We start from the raw sequence: 20,403 nt of genomic DNA, 5'->3' as shown, positions 1-20,403 counted from the left end.
TCTGTCGTTTTTATGACTTCGGTGACCTATTCAAATTATAGCAATAATGACAAGTATTTCAATGATAATGACAGATTTAGGAGACCATTTACGTCAGTATAAACTCTGAATACCTGTCGTAAAATGTCACCTGGGGATGTTTACACATTGACGTCACGACAAGACCGTATCCAGGCCATACCTGTGTAGTCTGTGTAGGACAGAGAGACAAAAAACATAGCCCCGGGGAGGGAAGGGTTCGCTGGAGAGGAAAGTTCACACAGGTGAAATAGCACAACTGTCACTGTAGCTTCTCTCCAACAAACAATAGCGGGGTAAATCATTTGGAAAGAGATCCTTGAATCGTGGTGGCGCATGTGATACTGAGCATGCGGGGGGCACGGATCTTTCGCTGCCGACTGCACGTTGGGCATTTTCTTCCAAACGCAGAGGATAACTAGAGTTCAACAAACAAACAAACAAACAAACAAACACAAACAGGTTAGTCCAGCCTCCTTGGTTAGTCTTATGCGTGCTGTTTGGAGAAGACTTCTAATCAGTGGCCCATGACATTTCGTTTTGAGCTAGAGCAAAATTAACAAAAAGGATGATGATACTGCTTTCGGGAGGGTTCAATGATTTCAAGTATTACTATATTCACTGTCACATCTATTGCTGACCGGTTGCCCACATCAAACAGAGAATGGCATATTGCCTTCGCCATCTTACATATTGACAGACAAGCCGACAGGAATGCCCGAACTCACGGTCGGCCTCGCTCGAGAGCTCGTCAATCGGCGCCATCACAACACGGCAAACTTTAGAGCGTTCTAGAGTCTAAACCTAGGCATGGGGCAACAGGGCAGAGATATAACACTCTCGCCCGGACCTGTCAACGAGCCCGCAGAGTAGGGAACCGGATAGTCTTGTCTGTACACAGATATGGTGGTCTCATAACTCAGCTAGCATTGCTTAGAAATGAGACCAAGAAATCTAACGCAAAATGCAGCCAAGATTTTGCGATACTAGAAATTTGAAATACTTGTTTCGGTACAGTTTGAACTTTAAAAAATACTGTCAGGTCTCAAACTAGTTGATAAGTTGTGTTTAGCTATTTGTGTTATATAATTTCTTTTTTGTGTGTCTAAAGAAATTATGTAACACAAATCATCCAAACTATGGGATGCAAATTTTGCAACAAATTCTGACAAAGTTGTTGCGTGCTGTTCACTGCTCAAGCTCAAGCGGACGTGAACTTGGTGTTCCACAGCCATGACGTCATAATCAGACGACAGGGGACTACTAGTTTCCGGCAAATCTCCAAAGGTCATTAACGTCAGAGGATGTGGCTTGTGGTCTGGTTTGTTACTTACGTAAAGTAAACAAAACCCAACCGGAGACAGCAAGGAACGTCGCAATAAACAAATACTCTCCTTCCTTCTTATTCCTCATGCCATTTTAGATGTCTATTCATGATACAGTCAGAGACTTCCGATACAACTTTGTCGTGAATGCCATATTGTTTACCAATAGACGCTCAAATCACTTCTGTATCCTTCTATCAATATTTATGTACATTAACCACAGAAAGAAACCCTGTTGTTATACACAAATGCATCTGTATACACGGACATTCTTGGAGTTTGTGGAGTGCGTTTGAGTTCAGCATTGTAGCAAATAGCACATACGACACGTTACTATGTAAAAGATGTCTAGTATGGTTTTAAAAGGTTTGTTTCCCCACCATATAATTGTCTCCTGTGGTGGTTATTTTACATATAACGCATTCAAAAAATCTATGAAACTAGGTCATGGCAAGCCATTTATCCCGACATGTAGTGGAAGCCTGTAATCATCCATTGTAGGCGGTGTCTTGTTGCAGTGGGGAGGGGGGTATATAGGCCTTTAATCGGTATGGCATTGATGGAATGTTTTCGTTTGCAGACGATTCAAGCCGTCCATTGTTCACTTTACTCTTTCAAATCGATTTTCTTGCAAAGGATTTACCTGGGCCAATGGAGAACATCCATCTATACACCCATTAACCTAGCTGTCTTCAATCTTAACGTTGTGATCTTGTCCATGGGTACTAAAAAGCGGGCAGGAAGACTCAAGTGTTGCAATAGAATTGAAGAAAGTGACGGTACAGTTTTTTAAAAACCTTTTAAGACTGTGATCCGTAATGGTACGTCCCAAGGTTTCTGCCCCATGATTTTGCCGCGTGTTTCTCTATAATCCCTGGGCTTGACAGACTATCCACAACCTAACACAAGGTTCCAGTTGCACTGTTATATACAGTACACCTTTCTTCGGACTCCTTGGTTAACCATTAAAGGCTTTTGACTAAATTATCTACTAGGAAAATACAGGACATCTTGGTTGGGACTGCAGTTGTCTTTCGGAAGGGACATAAAATGGGGTCCCGTGTTGGAGGAGGTGCCTCAAGCACGTTAAAGGGGAAGGACTAGCAACCTCTCTCTGTAAAAATATAGCCTGCTACAGAAAGAAATGTGCCACTAGGCACTACACGGGTGAACAACAACAAATATAGGGAGGGAATAATGTAATGTGACTGACGCACTTCAAGTTTTTCTGTCTATCCCGCTTTCTTCCTTTGCATTCTCTTTTTCCCCATTTGAATGATATATAATGCATCGATTTTTGTACGGTATTAGATATGGATGCTGAGATTTCCTTTCTTGATTCCCGTTAACTTAGAACTCTCTATAAAACAAAGCAATGTGTGACATAAAGTGATTTTTTTACTGCTTTATTTTCAAGGTCAAGAAGACTACGATCGGCTGAGACCGCTGTCCTACAATGATGCTGACGTCATCATCATCTGTTTCGACGTGTCGTCACAGGCTAGTTTCGAGAACGTCGAAGTTCGGGTGAGTGGGATGGAGGGAATAGTTAAATATGAAAATGAGGAGCTGAGGAAGGGAGAGAAAATATCAGGAGAGTGAGGAGAGGAAAAGAGCAGGAAATATTTTATCAACTAAAATCAACCTGAGCTCAGTAACATATCAGACTGCATACTAAAAGAGAGCAGATCAGCGTACCCTTTATGTGCTTTTCTGTACTCGCACTCTTTTACTGAAATGATTGGACAATTATTCCGCACGTCCTGTGTATTCATCTGACTTCTCGCGAGATTTATGACGTCAAAGGTACCGCCGTAATGACAGGGGTTACAGGTGATGGCATCTAGATGGGTCTGCCAATCAATGGGGATAGAAAGGTCACTCCAACCCTGAAAAGGTGAAAATAACCCTGTAAACTGACCATTAGTGACAGATATTGGCCCGCGGCCGGTTGTCTATCACTAGAACCGATGATGTGACCATTCCGGTTTCCGTTCTAGCCTTCCTTGCCTCAAACAGTGTTGGGAACAATCTGTTGGCTATCTTTCAGGTTTTGGACGTTTTTTTCTTCTACAAGACTTAAAACAAGGCTTGAGGATATTTCTTTAGCTGACGATTTTAGAAATGATTCGATATCAAGATACATATCAAGTGGTAAAGTGAATAAGCATTTGCAGCCCTCTGGCAAAAAAGTTCCGCACTGAACAGTAAATAAATCTGTCCAGAAAGATCGGAGCGAGCGTAACCCAATCCTGTAAATGGAATGTTCAGTCATAATAGTGATGCCCTCTTGTTGAAGGACTTCCGAGGCAAAGCTTGACATAAATACAACATATTTTCTGACAGGTATTTGGGTCAAAGTAATTTGTTCTGCTCGTTTGGAATACACCATTTCGTGTGTTGTTCCGAATCGGCGGCGTTAAAATTCCACGGTTAGTTTTACTACAAATCTACAAGTGCCGGATGTCTGCAAATGCACCTGTTCTCCATTAGAGATGGGTGGAATAATAAAGCTAGCTCAAAGTTGACGTTAGGGTTCACAGCTAGAGTGTGTGGGGGCATTTCGTCTTCGACAAACATCACACGTCTTGCTTTTTGTTTATTTTTCGACAACCCAGTGCATTGCTTGTACCTCCTATGTCATATAGGAAGAGATATACATAGTATTACGCGTTGTGTTCAAGTCAAAGTCGTGATTCGTGGCAATATCTTTTACGCTAGTGTCAGCGGAATTTTGAATGAGTCGTGTGCCAACTACTTGTAATACTGTATTCTTGAGTCGTCGCAAAAATGTTAAACAACAACATTTGAAGTATTTCAAATGTCACCTGCAAAATGAGGCAATTCCTTGTATTCAAAACATCTTGTCAACTGAATTAGCTTGGATTTTGTACAATCAAGGAGGTAGGTTAAATACACAACCTCCTTGGTACAATTTCATCACCTCTTTCTAAAACGCCATTCTGCCAGTCATAGCAGCCTACGTAGTCAGGTGAAATATGTTTGACTCTGTGAAGTATCATTCCGTGCCGCCCCCCCTCCCCATACTCTTATTTATATTTCAGCACGTGCAAAACTGAGCTAGACCGGCAGACATAACGGTGGTCCCACAGAACGTGCCGTCAGCAAGGTTGCCCAGATTGTCGTATTTTAGTAGGAATTCAGACCATGTGTGGGCCGGGCTCAGACATGACTGCTTATCTGCAGAGGTGGACGCGACTAATTGGAAAAGGGAGGAGTCCGATTCAGTCAAGTACTTGACTATGACCCTGTGTCCCTCCCTCACAAAGAAAACGATGCACCTTTCAATACAAACCTTCCTTAGGGTAGTAACGAAGTATAAGAGATCTATGACCATCTAGGATAGAGCTATTCACAATTCCGCGCTGTACCAAGAATTTTGAGAGTTATTTTTGGTCATCCAGTAATGGCATGATGATATTGCAGAGAGGTAATATTTTATAAACACTAAACTGAGTCCCTGCCGGTTGGCAAGGGCTCAGATTCGAGAGGAACGTTTGACTGTCGGACGTCGGCAGAAACCATACGGACAAAAGAAAGGATTTCTTTTGTAAACTCTCCAAAAGAACTCAAACAAACGAGATGCAGATAACAAAACAGAAAAAGAGAGCTTGTCGTGGGTTGTGACGACAATGTTATCGTGTCCTTATAGCCCCCTATAGCCAATGCAACATGATATAAAATGATGAGTTTTTAAAATATGTCCATAAAACTTGGAATAAAACAGAGTAGCGTTTTTTTTAATCTCTCGAACGTTGATTCGAAGTTGGCAGTGCACGCTGCCTCACCTGCCCCGGTATATTGAACTAATCTTCAAAGGCCAAAACAACTATATCCTCTGGAATGTGAGGGTCACTCCACAAGGGCAAAATGGCTGCAAATTTCACCCCACATATGGGCTCATTTCCGGGTACCGTTTGGATAGAATCTGCAGTATGTATAATCTGTCTATAAATCTAGTTCAATGTCACTTTTACAGCGGCCAAAGTAGTCGAACTTTCGAGAATTTGTACTTCGTCTGAAATATGTTCTCACGCCATATGATAGACAATGGAGGTCAAAAGTACTTAAGACTGACAGTTCTCAATTCAGTTTAACCTATCCCTGAGGCACTTGGCGCAATCCCGGAGACTTATGTAAATAAAGTATGTTACGTTGACAGAAAAGAACAGTACATGTCACATTTTCCTGTTAAAGTAGTCACGTTTCAAATTTCAAGGTTTATTGAAAATATACACATTGTTTTTCTTTAAAATGGGGAACAAATTAAAGGCGTTGCCCTGTACTCAGTATGTGCGGAATGTCCCTTACTAATAATTACAAAACTGTAAAATCGGTAAAGACTCTACCGGGGCTATTTGTCCGTCCTTCTCCCGTAGTGAGGGGACCTTCCAAGGCTGGAATCTCGCAGCGCCAAATTGTATCCAGAGATTCCAGACCCAGGACAAACGATCCAATAACCTGCAATTATGCAGGCGGTATTTCGTGTACCCCCTAGGCATGCAAAAGAAAGTGATCATTTCCAAAAGGAGAAGTCTAAACGTGTGTTCCGATACTGCTAACAGTTTCAAATCGTGACAATCATTTTGTCTTCCACAAGAAAATTTGCACGTAAACATTTGGTAGCGAAATCGTTGTTGCTGTGGGTTTCGACTGGGATCTTGTAACAGCTGGTCTTCTGCTTTTGTCAATGGCAGCCCGAAATTGCTTCAAACTGTTTCTCCCAAACAATAGCCGAGGAACAGCCTTTTCTCTGTTCTGACTGTCTGCAGATCGTTTTTGAGTTCAACATCTGCTATGCTTTTCTTTGTGCTGCTGCGGCAGCTGGTCTGTGAAAATAAAATATTTTGTTGGCTCATGAACTGTTCAAACTGATCAAGTTGTTCTTAAACTTGAACAATGTGGTGAATCAAAGTTCAGCTACAATTATAGCTTTTATGACACACCATAACGTATGACGACTTATATTGCCACGCCACAATCACGGTGATGAGGATAATGGTGATGATTATGTTCATGATGATGATCATGAAAATAATATTGGTATAGATATAGTTCAGGGATGTCTCTATAGCTCAACTGGTATCAGCCTCACAGTTGAGCTCCTGGTTCCAATTACATGTAGTTGCTAACTGGGAGACCCCGGTTCAATCTGGCGAGTCAGGACATATCGGTTGGGGCTGCATCCTTCTGTCGGAAGGGACGTATAAGTAATGGGGGTTCCGTGTGTTCGAAGAGGTGCCTCCAGCAGGTTAAAAGGGAATGGATAGGAACCTCTCCCTGTAAGAATATTACCATGCTACTGAAACAGCAAGATGGAAGGATGGAAGGATGCCTACTACTGAAACAGCAAGGAAACCTGCTCCCCTATGTGCCACTGGGCACGGCAAGGGTCTGAACGAACGAACGAACGACATAGTTCAAAAGTATAACATGTGTCTTCTGTTTTCCCCAGTGGGCCCCTGAGATCCGACACTTCTGCAGAGGAATCCCCATCTTCCTCATCGCCTGTAAGTCAGACCTGCGGAACGACAGAAACATGTTACAACAACTGGCGTATAAAGGACAGGAGCCAGTGTCATATGAACAGGTAAGGCGGAGGCTGGTATGATAGCGTTACGACTTGTTTTTGTTTTGTTTACCTGCAATACTTTCCAAGCAGAGGAATGGGTCCGACTGGTTTTTATACGTTTTTGTCAGGCTTTCTATTTTGTCCCGTTTCCTTTAGGTTGCCAACACACGTTGGCGACAAACCTGGACAAAATAGAAAGCCCGACGATAAAGCCTAAAACACAACAAAAACCAGCTGGACCCATGCCTCTGCTTGGAAAGTAACTTGCAGGTCTCACATGGGTGATTTCGTCATATATCAACGTTTGACAAATTCTGTTGTTTTGCTGATATGACCTTTAACCTCTTACGAGTTGGTGACTACAACTGCATAGTCATGACACCGCCGGTCGAATGGCGAAGTCGACTGGTCACCAGAGTAGATCTATTTTTGTAACCTTGCCGATCTTCTATCTTGATGGCATTTGTTGCAAGTTATCCCATTCCTTTACGCTGACTATCACTCTTAAGTATATACTCTCAACATATTTTCAGCTTTGTTAGTCATACACAATGTCAGTTTATACGTGGCTTTAGAACTGTGTGACTTATAAGTAACGTAACGAATACCGGTGACTTCAGACGCATCGGGAGTTGTACGACGAGTTGAACCACTTGGTGATGTGGCAGTGACGAGGCATCGCCCATCTCATAAACGTTTTATCTGATAAGATTAACAACAAAAACCGTTAATAGATACGTTAAGGTTGTGCATTTAATTAAGCGTTTTAAACATTCGTGTGTACTTCGAAAACAAGCTTAAGGCACGCGTGAATGGGCCTTTTAGGACCGTAGCCTGTTTTTTTCTGATGAAAGGGTATCGTTGCGCAACAGTCAAATTATATACTGGCTAGTTTTAACGGAAATTTGCAGAGATAAGAGCTTACAAAGTGCTGAAACGCCATCCACGATAAAGATATAACCCCAGATGTGCTTGAACTACACATTATTCGCATCACAACAGAGCTGAGATACATAGTATGTTAGAATGTAGTCTTTTATAACCTTTAGATCTTTCTAACTCGTTGTTTTTGTATTTTAAAGGGAATGGCCTTGGCAAAGAGGATCAGGGCACGTGGTTACATGGAATGCTCCGCGAGATATGGCGAGAACTTAGATCACGTGTTCATGACGGCGGCAAAGACAGCAGCAAATGTACAGACCAGAAGACACAGAAAAATCAACTGTACTTTACTTTAATGTGTCGGCTTAATGTTATGTGTTTTTAAGATTGTCATGTTGTCTCAGATAGAACTTATGTCAATATAATGTAGTTAGATATGATATGATGTGAAAAAAGATTGATGATGGCAATAATGAGTAAATGTGAGGCGTTAAAGTTAAAATCCTCCCACACCATAATTGATGTATAGGGCGGTGCCCATCCCCGTTTCATAGCCCTGGGCCACACTGTAGTGCAATCACTGTAGCAGGGGGCTAGTCCACTGGCAGTGAAGTGTGTTTAACTTCCATACTGTTTAAGAAGTATGTACCATTTTTATAAAGTCTTTGGTATGACTCAATGCGCCTCTTGTCCAGAAGCGTCCTAACCCAGGGCTTGAACCCGGGCCTTCTGGTCCAAGTAATTTGAACCAGATGTGGCAAGTACCAGAAGCGCAGACCACTACACCACAGGGACACTCCCAAATGTGAGGCGTATCAAAGAAAATGCAAACATTTTACATATAGAACAGTTGGTTGTGTTTTCCTGTACATACGTACAATGGTTAAAAAAAACCTCCATGAAATATAGGTGGGTTGATTATGAGTTCCATAGCAATCCTATGTTGGTGAACTTAACAACCGGAAAACACAATTCCTATACTTTTTACAGTTTACCATGTTATTTGAAATGTCTGTACAGAAATTCCATCTGATGTCTTAATATGACATTTGAAGATTCTGTACCAACAAGTTATCATGTACTAGCTCAAACTACATCATACTTGTGTTGATAATGTGATTCTTTCTGAATTTATTTTCAGTATTGCAACTATGAATGCACTTTATTTCAATGATACGTGGCCACTGTGTATGTGAACTGTGCAGGCCACAGGGATGTTTTCTCGAGTTTCACAGTGCCATGTAACATTGGTTGCAGCGTTCTTGTTCATAATACATGTATTCTCATTTTGTTTTGCATGCTCCCAGTATTCTTGTCTTTATACCATTATCAATGAGATTCTGAAATGATGGTACTTTTGCTGTCTTTTGTGGAGCATCTATGATTTGAAAACTGCAGTTTCTCAGCTGCAACCTGCTGGTGTCATGATATAGGTCATGGGTCAAAGGGTACAGGTTAAATTTCATATGTGAGTGTATAAACGTAGACAACATGAAAATGCTTGCATCTTTCTTTACTTCCTTTATCATCTGGAAGATACACCTGGTACATAAGATTAAATATATTATATCATGGCTTTTTAGTTATAACAGTTGCAATCTCCTTGTTAGCATATTTATTATAATAAACAACTTGAACCATAAATTATTTTCTACATATTAAATTCAGCTAAAAAGATTGCTGTGGTGAATTGTCCTTTTTTGTGGGCCTCCTTGTCCGATAGGAATGTTATCATCACATTTGTCAATATGACCTTACATGTATGCTAATGTAGTTTTAATTTACAATGGCAATAAAATTCTTTACTGCTGGCGGTATGGGAAAATAACAAGTCGCAGCAGCCTGTGCACTTGCAAAATGTTGTGCATGCACACAGATCATATGCAGTTTTGCAACAATGTGACAGGAGTTGATTTATACAAGAAAATCTCAATCATTCAATTTTTGCAATGAACTGGCTATCAATTTGTTTTCAAGTTACACATATTGCTTGGTATACAATGCAAAAGAATTTGGTACAGCATATGCTTTCTCAAAACAACTGCTGGATATGGCATATACATATCCTAGTACTAGATATACATTGGCAAGGCTGATAGAAACTAAGCAGTGATCTGGTGCAGGTCATTAAGAAATAACTTTGTCTACAAAACAAACAAAAAATTGTGATTGGTTGATCCAGTCTATGTGCTGACTATGGTTGGTTGATCTAGTCTCTGTGATGGCTGTGGTTGGTTGATCTAGCCTGTGGGCTGACCGTGGTTGGCTGATTTAGTCTCTGTGTGGGCTGTGGTTGGTTGATCTAGCCTGTGGGCTGACTGTGGTTGGCTGATCTAGTCTCTGGGCTGTGGTTGGTTGGTTGATCTAGTCTCTGTGTGGGCTGTGGTTGGCTGACCTAGTCTCTGAGTGGGCTGTGGTTGGTTGATCTAGTCTCTGAGTGGGCTGTGGTTGGTTGGTTGGTTGATCTAGTCTCTGAGTGGGCTGTGGTTGGTTGATCTAGTCTCTGAGTGGGCTGTGGTTGGCTAATCTAGTCTCTGTGATGGTGTAGTCCACCAGGTTTCTTGCACTTTTCCAGCTGGTACAGGCTCTGGCGCCTGAGGCGCTGTGCCTGGCTCTTGTCGCCGAGCTTGTTCACGACCGTGCCCCATGTGCTGATAGAATTTCCCAGGAACAAGACGAAAAAGGTGGCACTCATCATGAGAACCTGAAGGGGGGGGGGTAGAAATGGCAAGGTTTTAGTAAGAAGTAGGTGGATGTTCTTGCCTAACTATGGAGTATCAGCAACAGACTGGAGCAGTGTTCTCGCCAGCGCCCGTCCTCCCGTCATTTGACGGGTTTTTGTCGCTCATGACGGACAAAATTTTTGCCCAACCCGTCATTTTTAATGGCCAAAAATAGGTGTGTAAAGATATTTAGACAGAGTTTAGAATTTGCAAAAACTCCAGAGGATCACCGGAAAATCGCGACGAGGGCGATCTAGATCATTTCTAATGCCCGCCGGCGACAACCCCAGCCACACAAAGAGCGCCGTGGTGGATACTAGTATTTGGTGGCCGCCGAAAACTCGGCGTCATGCGCCGCCCTCCCCACAGTTTTGGCTGGTCGCATCGGGCTGACGTTTATTTCTGTTTTGTCCCTCTCGGTTCACCGTCAGTTATTGTTATCAAAGAAGCCTAAAAATTCAGAAATATTCCTATAGCTATCAGGCTTTCTGTAATCTGTAAAACATTATTAAAGTTTCAAGCCGCGGCGGCTGAGTTGAATGCGCTTTCTTCCCGTAAGAAATGGTAAACAGGCGTCAGATATTCTATTCCACCAATCACAGTGCGTCGTCTCCGTCGCGTCAAGAAATACCGACCAATGACATGCGAGTCTCGCTACTCGCGTGATTTCAGCTAAGCGTGAATTTGCGAGATGTTAGAGGAATGGCGGGGATCGCAAGGATCGCACGACGAAGCGGCTGTTTGAAGGCCTGAATCGACAACTTTTGAAGACATTCAGTGCAGTTACCGGAGAAATTAACCGTGGAAAACATGGGAGAAAAAAATGGACGTCTTTATGGCGTTCTTTCTCAAAGTAGGGTGTCAAATTTCTCATTATGTTCAATAAATACAGGGAGCATACGGGACATTGAGTGCTGAAAAATTTTAATTTTGCCGACTTATTCTGTGTGTATTTTTTGTAGGACGTAGATACGTAATAAAGTTTTGTTGTGCTTGATTTCCTTTTCTTTGCCGATTGTATACAACATAGAAATGTAGCTTGTGTGTGAACATTCGATCTTACCGCGATGATCGACGGCACGCCTCCCCCCAAAATTAAGCCTGAAACCCTTGTGTAATTTTTCACCGAAAGAGATGTCATTAAACTAAGCTTATTCTACCAAGAAATTTGCCCCTCAAAATGCAGGAAATAGCGTTTCAGAGGGTCTAGATTCCAAAATTTTCCGGGGGAGAATACCCCCGGACCCCCCTAGGATGGTCACTCCTTCAGGCGCGACGCCTCGCGCCTTCGGCGCTCGATATGTTCTTCCCGACAGGAAAATTGAAATGACGGGTAAAGATTTCAGGCTGGCGAGAACACTGGACTGGAGTCTAGCCAGGTAGCGGGGAAGACCAATGTTCCCTAACTCAGTGGTGTCAAAAACAGTTGTCGGAGGACTGTAGACTCCTTTGTCTTTATTGCCTAACTGTGCTAAAAATGACACTGTCTCTAAACCACAACTGAATTTGGTTCAATATTGCCCAAGTTTCCCCAACCAGAAAGATTCTGCATTAGAAAAATACAGACAGACTTTTGTCCTACTTTGTTGTACACAGTCTGATACAGTACTATATAGATTGACAGCAAGTCATCCTCGAGTGCCACCTAGTGGCTAGCTTGAACATTGCAGGTTTTATGATTTCAAACACCACCTACCTGCCATTCCTCACACTCTGGGATCAGGGAGAGCTGGTACAGAGTGTAGGCATTGTACAGCTGGAAGAACTGAAAACACAACAACAAACAAGACTTAGTGATTGATCTTGTCAATTATATAGTATTTTTGATGGTCTCAACTTTTTTAGTTCTTGAGTACAGGCACAACTTTATTTTCCCATATAGTTGGTACTATTTATTTATTCATTTAGTTAGTTAGACATCTTCTATGACTGAGCATTAGCATTATGGGATGGGGTCAGAGGTGATAAGGTGAAAGGTCGCCATACTCACATGTCCTAGGTACACAAAAGGAAGCATGAACTTCAGACCCCTCCACATCCAGGTCTGGAAACCCTCTAGGTAAGATAAAAAGTGGTTTGCTGATGTAGCATCTATACACTTTATACCATGGTACCACATTGTTGCATCTGGTGACTTGGACCTAAACTTCAGTAGCAATGCATATTTTTCTGTATCATCTTTTTGCTTATTGGAAATTAGAATTTAGATTTAGAAGTTGGAGCTCCATGGTGGATCTCTACTGCACATTTTTGGCAATAACTCAGGGCTGGTGTCATTTATTACAGTTTGTACTTACCCACTGTGATGTCCATGTTGTGCCTCTCTCCTAGTGCCCTCAGCCTGTACAAACACCCACTCTGGTAGTAGTACTGTAGGATCTGTACAAAACCTGAACAGAAGGAGGGGACGGTTCTCTTAATCTTTCTCCAACATCAACCCAGCTTACTGTCAAATTGCTGAGAAATTATTATTAAGCAAGGTAGCCTTTAACCTACGGTAGAAATAGCACATGGTAATGAAAGACAGGAAATGTTTATCAATACGTACTTAAGTAGATGGAGAAGTTCATGTACTGGTCTCTGAAGAGGTGATAGGTGGTGCTGTCAGGCCAGGTAAGGCCCACACCAGTCAGGTAGGTGGAGATGTAGTGATGGGCCACCCACCAGCCCTTGATTCTGCACAGAAAATAAATCATATCTTTGTTCTTTGCTTGCATAATCATAACAATGAACAATTTACAACAAGCAACATGGAACGATTGTACAACATTTTCATTTCAAAACCAGCCTTTCTCTTTTTGAATATTATCTGCATTTACATAGCAAATTATGCTTTGTACTACAGACAGTACAGTGAAGACATCTATAATATTGGCTATTTTCCCATGGGATACTTTTCAGTAAAAGTCTAAGAGAAATGAAGACACGTACTGACCTGGACCCATTGACAATAAGGATGCTCTCCCTCAGGGTCAGTGTACAGTAGTACCACACCAGCAGGAAGTGGAAAATGGCATCACCAACTCTGAGGAAAAAAAAAGTACACAAGTCATCAGACAGTTTATGTTAGTTGTGGACGCAAAATGTATTTTTTCTTCAAAGTTTCTGGAGCAGTTTCTGTGTATGACTTTCCAGCAACTTAATCTATGGGAGACTTTAACATGTGGTACTCAAATGTTTGTTTTATACTTATTGCACTGTTGGTGCTAAAGTAATACTTTTGCAATTTGTATAGTTACATTTATGTAAATTTCAACAGGTAGAAAAAGTGATATTGCTGGTTCCTACATTTTGAGCCTCAGGTTAATGGTAATAGCTAAATACAGTTACACAAGAAAGAAAGTTCTCCTCACTTTACATACCTGGACTCCAGGACGAACCTCAAGGTTAACGACAAGAACAACATGATGATTGTCATCACGAACTTGAACTTCTCATACTCCTCCTTGTACTTGTGCCTGAAACGGAAACAAACTGATATCAGAAGACCAACATATTTTCAGTAGTGAGATAACATGAAACTTGGTTTAGGCGATCTGAACTATGATACAAAATCCGAGTATATAGTCTCACATTTTAGAGTGTACGTGAGGGATATGGAGAAATACTTTTACATCTCAGCATTTGCATATTCATGTTATTTTATCTATTGGTTTGGCATGAACACGCTGCATGAACAGCCAGGGTCATCCAACTAGCGAATGGCTATTTGACATATAAATGTACAGTCAAACCTGCCTAGGCGACCACCTTTTCACCGCGACCACCTGGCCATGGCGACCGCTTTTTCTCGGTCCCGAAAATTTTCCCCATAGGCACAGGCATTAAGCTGCCTGCCCAAGGCGACCACCTGCACAACGCGACCGCGACCGCCACGAATTGGGACCGCACAGAGCACAATCCCTGCCCATGGCGGCCGCCTAATTTTCAAGCTTGTGGTGACATCGGATCATTTTGCTGTCGGATTTCACGGAAATGTTTTCAAGACTTTGAAGGAAAAAATAAGGACAAAAAATATATGGAATAGTAATGTTATAGCATCGATTCCTCCATGAAGTGTTTTGATAAAACGTTCCCCTTATTTGTCTTCATAAACACTGTAAAGACAAATGTTTGTGATGTTGTTGTGCCTATCGTAATCTTATAGTTTACCGCAAACTCAGTTCAGTTTAAACTCAATTTTCAAAACGAATACGTAGTGCATGGCGTCAAAAAGTCAGATTTCACAGAAATTACTACTAGTATCTATATCTTGTATTTTCAACAAAAATGTGTCTGTGTCTTACTAAATTCCGCCGAAATATGACTTGGCGGCGGGCAAAACATCGGGCGAGAAATGTTGTTCCTCGGTCCCGACGCCATCTTGGATTTGGCATGGCCCGGATTTGGCGTACCGCTGATCTTTCTAAAACACGATGCTTTTGTGTATGAACATTTACGAATACTCTAGTTATTGACGAAAATCAATATTCTTTTTTTCTTTTTATTTCCATGAATCTCACAAACCTTTATTGGACGCTGGGCGTTCTGCTACACTGACTTACCTTTTGATGCGGTCGCACAGAGCTTGGCGGCGCGGCGCGACGCGACGAAATCACCGTTCCGTTTCATCTTTAGTTGTCAGATCGAAAACTTTCTGACCCTTTTATCCAGCGGTCGGCGCCCCAAAAAAGGCTGGGGCCAGCAGGTGTTTTCTAGGGATTTGTCTTAGGCCTAAAAACTTCGATGATGTGCGTGTGTGTGTGTACAATTTAATGTAACGTGTGAATGCGGGATGGTGTTGCGAGATCATCGAGGCAACCATTGTTTTGTAGTCAAAATTATTACGAAAATGTGTACACGATGTAGCGGTGTACATGTATTACAGCGATAACGGAAAATGTAATTTTTGTAGCCTCTTCCTGTCAATGAGAAATTGAACCTGGTGGGGCTGATGCTGTCTAAATTCACATAATATTCCATCCATTTACGTACTGTATTTGAAAACCTCGACCTGGAAACATGTGAGTGGAATCCTCTTCATGGCGACCACCTGTCCATCGCGACCGTTTTTGCTCGGTCCGCCGGGTGGTCGCCTTGGGCAGGTTTGACTGTACATATGTACCATTAACATGACAGTGGTTTATTGTTGACTTAACAAATGGTGATTAGAAAAGGATCCATATCCATGGTCTGAGCACCATAATCTTGTTCAGGTTTAGTCCACTTTGCCTGCAGTATCCCTCTAACGGAGTAGACAAAACTTAAACAAAGATGCTGGTCTGTTTCCTGAAAGTTTGCACTAACATGTCTGAGTACTTACTTGGCAGACTTGCTGAACATGGTGACATTGATGCGTCCCAGGGTTGTGTTCAGGAAGATGCTGTGTTTGGGGAGGAATTTTGGCAACAGTAAGTAGGGTACACATGGTCAATACAATACAGCACAGTGTCACAGAAATATTGTGCCCCATGCCCTGAGTCAGACCAAAATAAACAAAGTCTTTTCTGATCACAACATTCAGTTACTTTTCCTGGTCAATTAATTTTTCGCGGTATGGTAAATTAATTTTCGGGGTAGGGCCCTCCCCAAGTGGACGGCCTCTCAGTCCTGGTCTGGCGGAAACACTGGCCCTGACCATGTGCCCTGTTACCATGGGGAGCAGATCCTCTGACAAGCATAAAATTCTGATTGACCAGGGATGCTACTAGGCCACTTGTGGTGACCTGTATCATTGTATGACAGTAATTTTGCCCCCTTACACACCATTCCCCTGGTTGGTTGCTCCACTCCCTCGCAATGCTCCCCCTTGTAATTTTTTCCTAGAAAAAAACCTGTTCTCATGTATTTTCATAGTAGTATTTTGAATTATTTTGAATCGGCTGAATGTATTTGTATCTGTAGTACATATACACAAGTATTGGACACAATTATTTTCTCTGAAAGTGATACATTACATATCTGCAGTGGACGATAACAAAGGTCTCTCACCCATTGTCTTTTGGTAGAAAAGCCTCAATCTCTCGGAACACCTCACTCCGTTCCTTCACCTTCTCTGTAATGTCTGACATTCTATTCCTGTATTCAGGTGGAACATCGCACCTATAGCGTCAAATAAAACATGATGTCAAGAAAACAAACAAGCTAATAATGATCATCATATAAGCAATTAAAATCATATTTCATAGCAAAGAAGCACTATCAAAGAGCTGTACAGAAACATGATTTATTGTCATTATCACAGTCAAATTCTATACAGTAGAAACAGTAGAAATGTTTACAAATGAGTTCATGGTGAAGTAAATGTCTTACCCCTGCAGTTTTTCTGACAACTGCAAGAGGTCCTTCCTCTGTTTCTTGATGGATGTTCCCAGCTTGTTCTGCAGGTTCTTCAGTTCTTCCACCTTCTGTTTGTACGCTTTATGTTCCTCCTGTCAAAGAGAGACAAATCAGTTCATACATTTACAACCTTTTCAGTCAGAAACTAACAATAAATAACGCTTAATCAAGATGATTTGATGTGGATGCTGTTTAAAGAAAAAGGGACACTGCAAATATTGGAATTGGTAGCTCCCAACTGAGGGTCAATTAGCATTGCCCTGCCACTTGGAGAGGAGAAACAACAAAGCATTTCACTAAATGTAGGACAGATTTATCAGGCCGGAACAAATAATCACGTAAAGGTCAACAAACTCTAGAGCATTTGTCTTATAAGTTTTACTGTACAGTGTACAGAAATTGGTGCACATTTCGAGAATATTGTTCTGTTGGAATATAGATAAAGGTATTTAGATAACCATGTTTATGTTGGCCGATTGAGACCACAGACTGACAGAGGTGTATACATCATGAAACTGGGTCATTCTGAATACAAACAACAATCAGTAGAAACTTGCCTGTCTAGATATCCAGATTACAATGGAAGCTGACAAATGCCAATGTTACCTAGCCTCCTTCGCAGACTTCCTAGAACGGCGGCATATGCAGTATATTGGGAAGGGGGGGGGCACACACAAGGGAGTTATGTAGCCGAGGGAGTTGTGTAGCCGAGGGGTGACCGCCGTCCTATCGGCGGCGGTCACCCCTCGGCTACACAACTCCCTCGGCTACATAACTCCCTTGTGTGTCCCCCCCCCTCCCAATATACTGTATATGCCGCCGTTCTAGGAAGTCTGCGAAGGAGGCTAAATGTTACCAGGGACAAAAGATTTGTTATCCAGGGGAACCTTTTGTACAAAAGTACAATTCCACTGCTGATGTAGGCTAAAATAAAATACTCATTTCATGATTGTGCCACCTTTAATACATCAAGGAGGTTTAAACCTCCTTGCTTACATCAAGGACATTATATAATAATGTCCTAATTGTCCTTGCTTACATATAAAATCAGACCTTTTCTGTTTGGAATAACTACAGACCATCAGCATCAGGCATCAGCTGCTTTGGGTGAATAAGAAAGTAGCAGGCTTATGTACAAGCTTACAGATAATCCTGTCCAATTCCAGGTGATCAAGCAGGTAATCTCTGAGAGAGAAGATAGGGCCGTTATCTTGTCATGTTATCCGACTGTATGATACATCACTCGGAGGCACCATTAGGATCATCAAAAACAGCAGCCAGAACAGAGGTTTGACAAGATATCAGACCTCATGACCTATGTAATTAGGCTGGGTGCTGTACTGGTTAGGTTTACCTCTGTTAAACCTTCAGATGGAGGAATCACACTATTAATTTGGAGGTACTCGTAAACCTAACTAGACTGGCAACCAGGCTACTGGTAAATAGCATGTTTGAATAACTCTCGGCCTCACATTCTTGGAATTAACTCCATTGTTTGCAGCCAATTCCCAAAATGCTAAAGCCCTTGAACTGTAATCTGGAGGAGGAAAAGATATGTAGGATTATTTACAGTGTGTGACCAAGGAGAAAGAGAATATTCTGGGTTTCTGCATACATCCACACATTTTATGGTGACTTACATGTATGTTGACTGTAGTCTGTGTAAGGTTATATAATGTATGGTGACAATATCAAGGTCACCTTGTAGTTTTACATCTGCTTGGAGATTATCTGGTAACTGGTCATTTTGAGTATGTATCACTATCAGTGGATAACCACACAGGTTTTTTTTCGATTTCCATTTCCTATTTTGTCTGTCTTAGTTTATCAACTAGCCAGGAAATTTGCATAATGTTGGCAGACAGAAAGTCTGAGAATGCTGCACAACTGGATAATCTTGTAAGAACACTACAGGATGTTGCATCATCAGATGATACACACAGACACTTTTTAATCTCCACACACCCACAATACAGGGCTTAGGTGCGAGTGATGCAACTCAGGGGCAAGCAAGCAAATATACAGATGTAACCGGCTCCTTACTGGGCGCCCAGTACGGAAACCGTGGAGAAAATAGCGCCGATACTCGGCCCCCAGTACGGAAGGAAGTTCCGTACAAGAATTCCAGTACGGAACGGCTTTATTCCAGTACCGAAGCTTCGTCAGCACTGGACGTCCTGAACTGAATTTGTTTCGGTACTCGGGTTCCAGAGCTGAACGCCTCTCGGTACTCGGGTTCCAGTACGGATTTGCGTTCCGGCTAGGTCAACGGTCATTCGGTACTGGTTACCCAGTGCGGAGGTCATTCAGCACTGGATAACCGAGTGCCGATTTACGGATGTAACGGGTTCCGTACTGGATTTACCAGTAAATAGTGAGACTTCAGTACTGGAAGCCGAGACCTCAAATTATTTCGGAACTGGGCATCCTGTACTCACGTTCTATACCGTACTGGGATGATGCATTGTTTGGACCGACTGGACAGTTTTGGATTTAGTTGTCTGTACATTTCAATGCTTGTACATACTAACGTTTAGGTAGCACTGCTTTGTGCCTTGGTTATGGCAAGGAGCTCCTTGGTTATGGACATAGATTTTGGTAGGTATTTAAATATAAAGTACATTATTATTTCAGTGTACGTTTTCTCCCGATAAAGGCACAAGCCACAAGGATATGTTGTCGTTGTTGAAACGTAACGGAATGTGATACTGTATTTTTTCTTTCTTCATTCGAACGTCTTCCAAACAATAGCTTTGAAGTGGGGAAAAAGCATCGAAGAGATGCAGCCCTGAAAATAACGTTAGACGGTCGTTAGAGTCTCAGCACTTGGTTTCCAGTCCTGACAGGAGGGTTCCCAGTACTGAAGCTCAGCCCAGTACAGGAAGTCCAGTACTGAGAAAGTCTCAGTACTGGAGCTCCTGTTCTGACGACCACTTCCGTACTGGTTGTCCAGTACTGACAAAGGAGGCAGTTACATTTGTATATTTGCGGCAAGCAAAGGTATCACATAGAAGACACAGGTGGTGATCACGTTGTGAAAAGAACTACATGTTGTAGATCAACTTGTTACATGTCAAGGACCACGTACTATAAAAAAAGCAGTTTTAGCTACAGTATTCGGTTTACATCTGGAACGGATAAACATTCGTTTAAACAATGGGCTTTTTGAGGGTCGCGTTTGCGAATCCATTTTCAACATCCTCTTAATTAAACAGAAAATGTAGGTCCCCTTCGGTATATTGTCTGTACTAGCTAGCTATAATCATAAGGGCAGAAGTTATGGCGAAGTCGAAGTTTGACGTCGTCACGCACAGATAGACCTACCTCCAGTTGTTTGTATTCCTCTGTTATAGAGTCCCATTCCTCCATATGATGGGAGAAGCTGTTGTCTGTGTCTAAGCTGTCCAAGACGTCCATAGCTGTAGGATAAGTGGTTTAATGTGGTAGAAAACAGAAACGTGAAGCCTGCGGATCACACTAAGGACGCCTGATGTAGCGCGAGCAGAACGGCTGATCTTGGGTCCTTACGCGTTTGGAACACAGC

At 42.1% G+C, this 20,403-nt stretch overlaps 2 protein-coding genes across 3 annotated transcripts in view; one reads left to right on the top strand and one right to left on the bottom strand.

The window, feature by feature from the left end:
* The window catches only part of LOC136442239 (ras-like GTP-binding protein Rho1), a 25,597-nt gene extending 16,102 nt beyond the window's left edge, over positions 1 to 9,495 (top strand). Inside the window, exons 3-5 of the mRNA XM_066439000.1 lie at positions 2,761 to 2,870; positions 6,820 to 6,954; positions 8,019 to 9,495. Of these exons, the coding sequence (XP_066295097.1) occupies positions 2,761 to 2,870; positions 6,820 to 6,954; positions 8,019 to 8,174 (401 nt within the window). The 3' untranslated portion in view covers positions 8,175 to 9,495. The remainder of the gene's footprint in view (positions 1 to 2,760; positions 2,871 to 6,819; positions 6,955 to 8,018) is intronic.
* Positions 9,315 to 20,403, bottom strand: LOC136442214 (ion channel TACAN-like). Of its 2 annotated transcripts, none has more exons than XM_066438970.1 (11): positions 20,184 to 20,403; positions 16,833 to 16,951; positions 16,512 to 16,622; positions 15,844 to 15,903; positions 13,895 to 13,999; positions 13,477 to 13,566; positions 13,090 to 13,217; positions 12,839 to 12,931; positions 12,532 to 12,596; positions 12,238 to 12,306; positions 9,315 to 10,522 (listed from the first exon to the last, which is right to left on the bottom strand). In XM_066438970.1, the coding sequence occupies exons 1-11, from the start codon at positions 20,274 to 20,276 to the stop codon at positions 10,346 to 10,348; spliced, it is 1,110 nt and encodes a 369-aa protein (XP_066295067.1). In that variant the 5' UTR covers positions 20,277 to 20,403; the 3' UTR covers positions 9,315 to 10,345. The 2 variants fall into 2 exon arrangements, with proteins under 2 accessions (XP_066295067.1, XP_066295074.1); XM_066438977.1 differs by having other exon boundaries at positions 13,904 to 13,999.

This window comes from Branchiostoma lanceolatum, chromosome 1, assembly GCF_035083965.1.
Source record: "Branchiostoma lanceolatum isolate klBraLanc5 chromosome 1, klBraLanc5.hap2, whole genome shotgun sequence".
NCBI lineage: Eukaryota > Metazoa > Chordata > Leptocardii > Amphioxiformes > Branchiostomatidae > Branchiostoma > Branchiostoma lanceolatum.
The sequence above is the reverse complement of the archived record's forward strand: the minus strand, read 5'-3'. Positions and strand labels throughout refer to the sequence as shown.

Bases quoted from the DNA above. Each gene is read 5' to 3' on its own strand.
- LOC136442214 (XM_066438970.1), bottom strand. From the start codon at position 20,276: ATGGACGTCTTGGACAGCTTAGACACAGACAACAGCTTCTCCCATCAT. The intron at 13,218-13,476 runs GTCAGTACGTGT...TTTTCTGTGCAG, and splicing joins CTTATTGTCAATGGGTCCAG to AATCAAGGGCTGGTGGGTGG. The intron at 12,307-12,531 runs GTGAGTATGGCG...TTGTGTTTTCAG, and splicing joins CTTTTGTGTACCTAGGACAT to TTCTTCCAGCTGTACAATGC.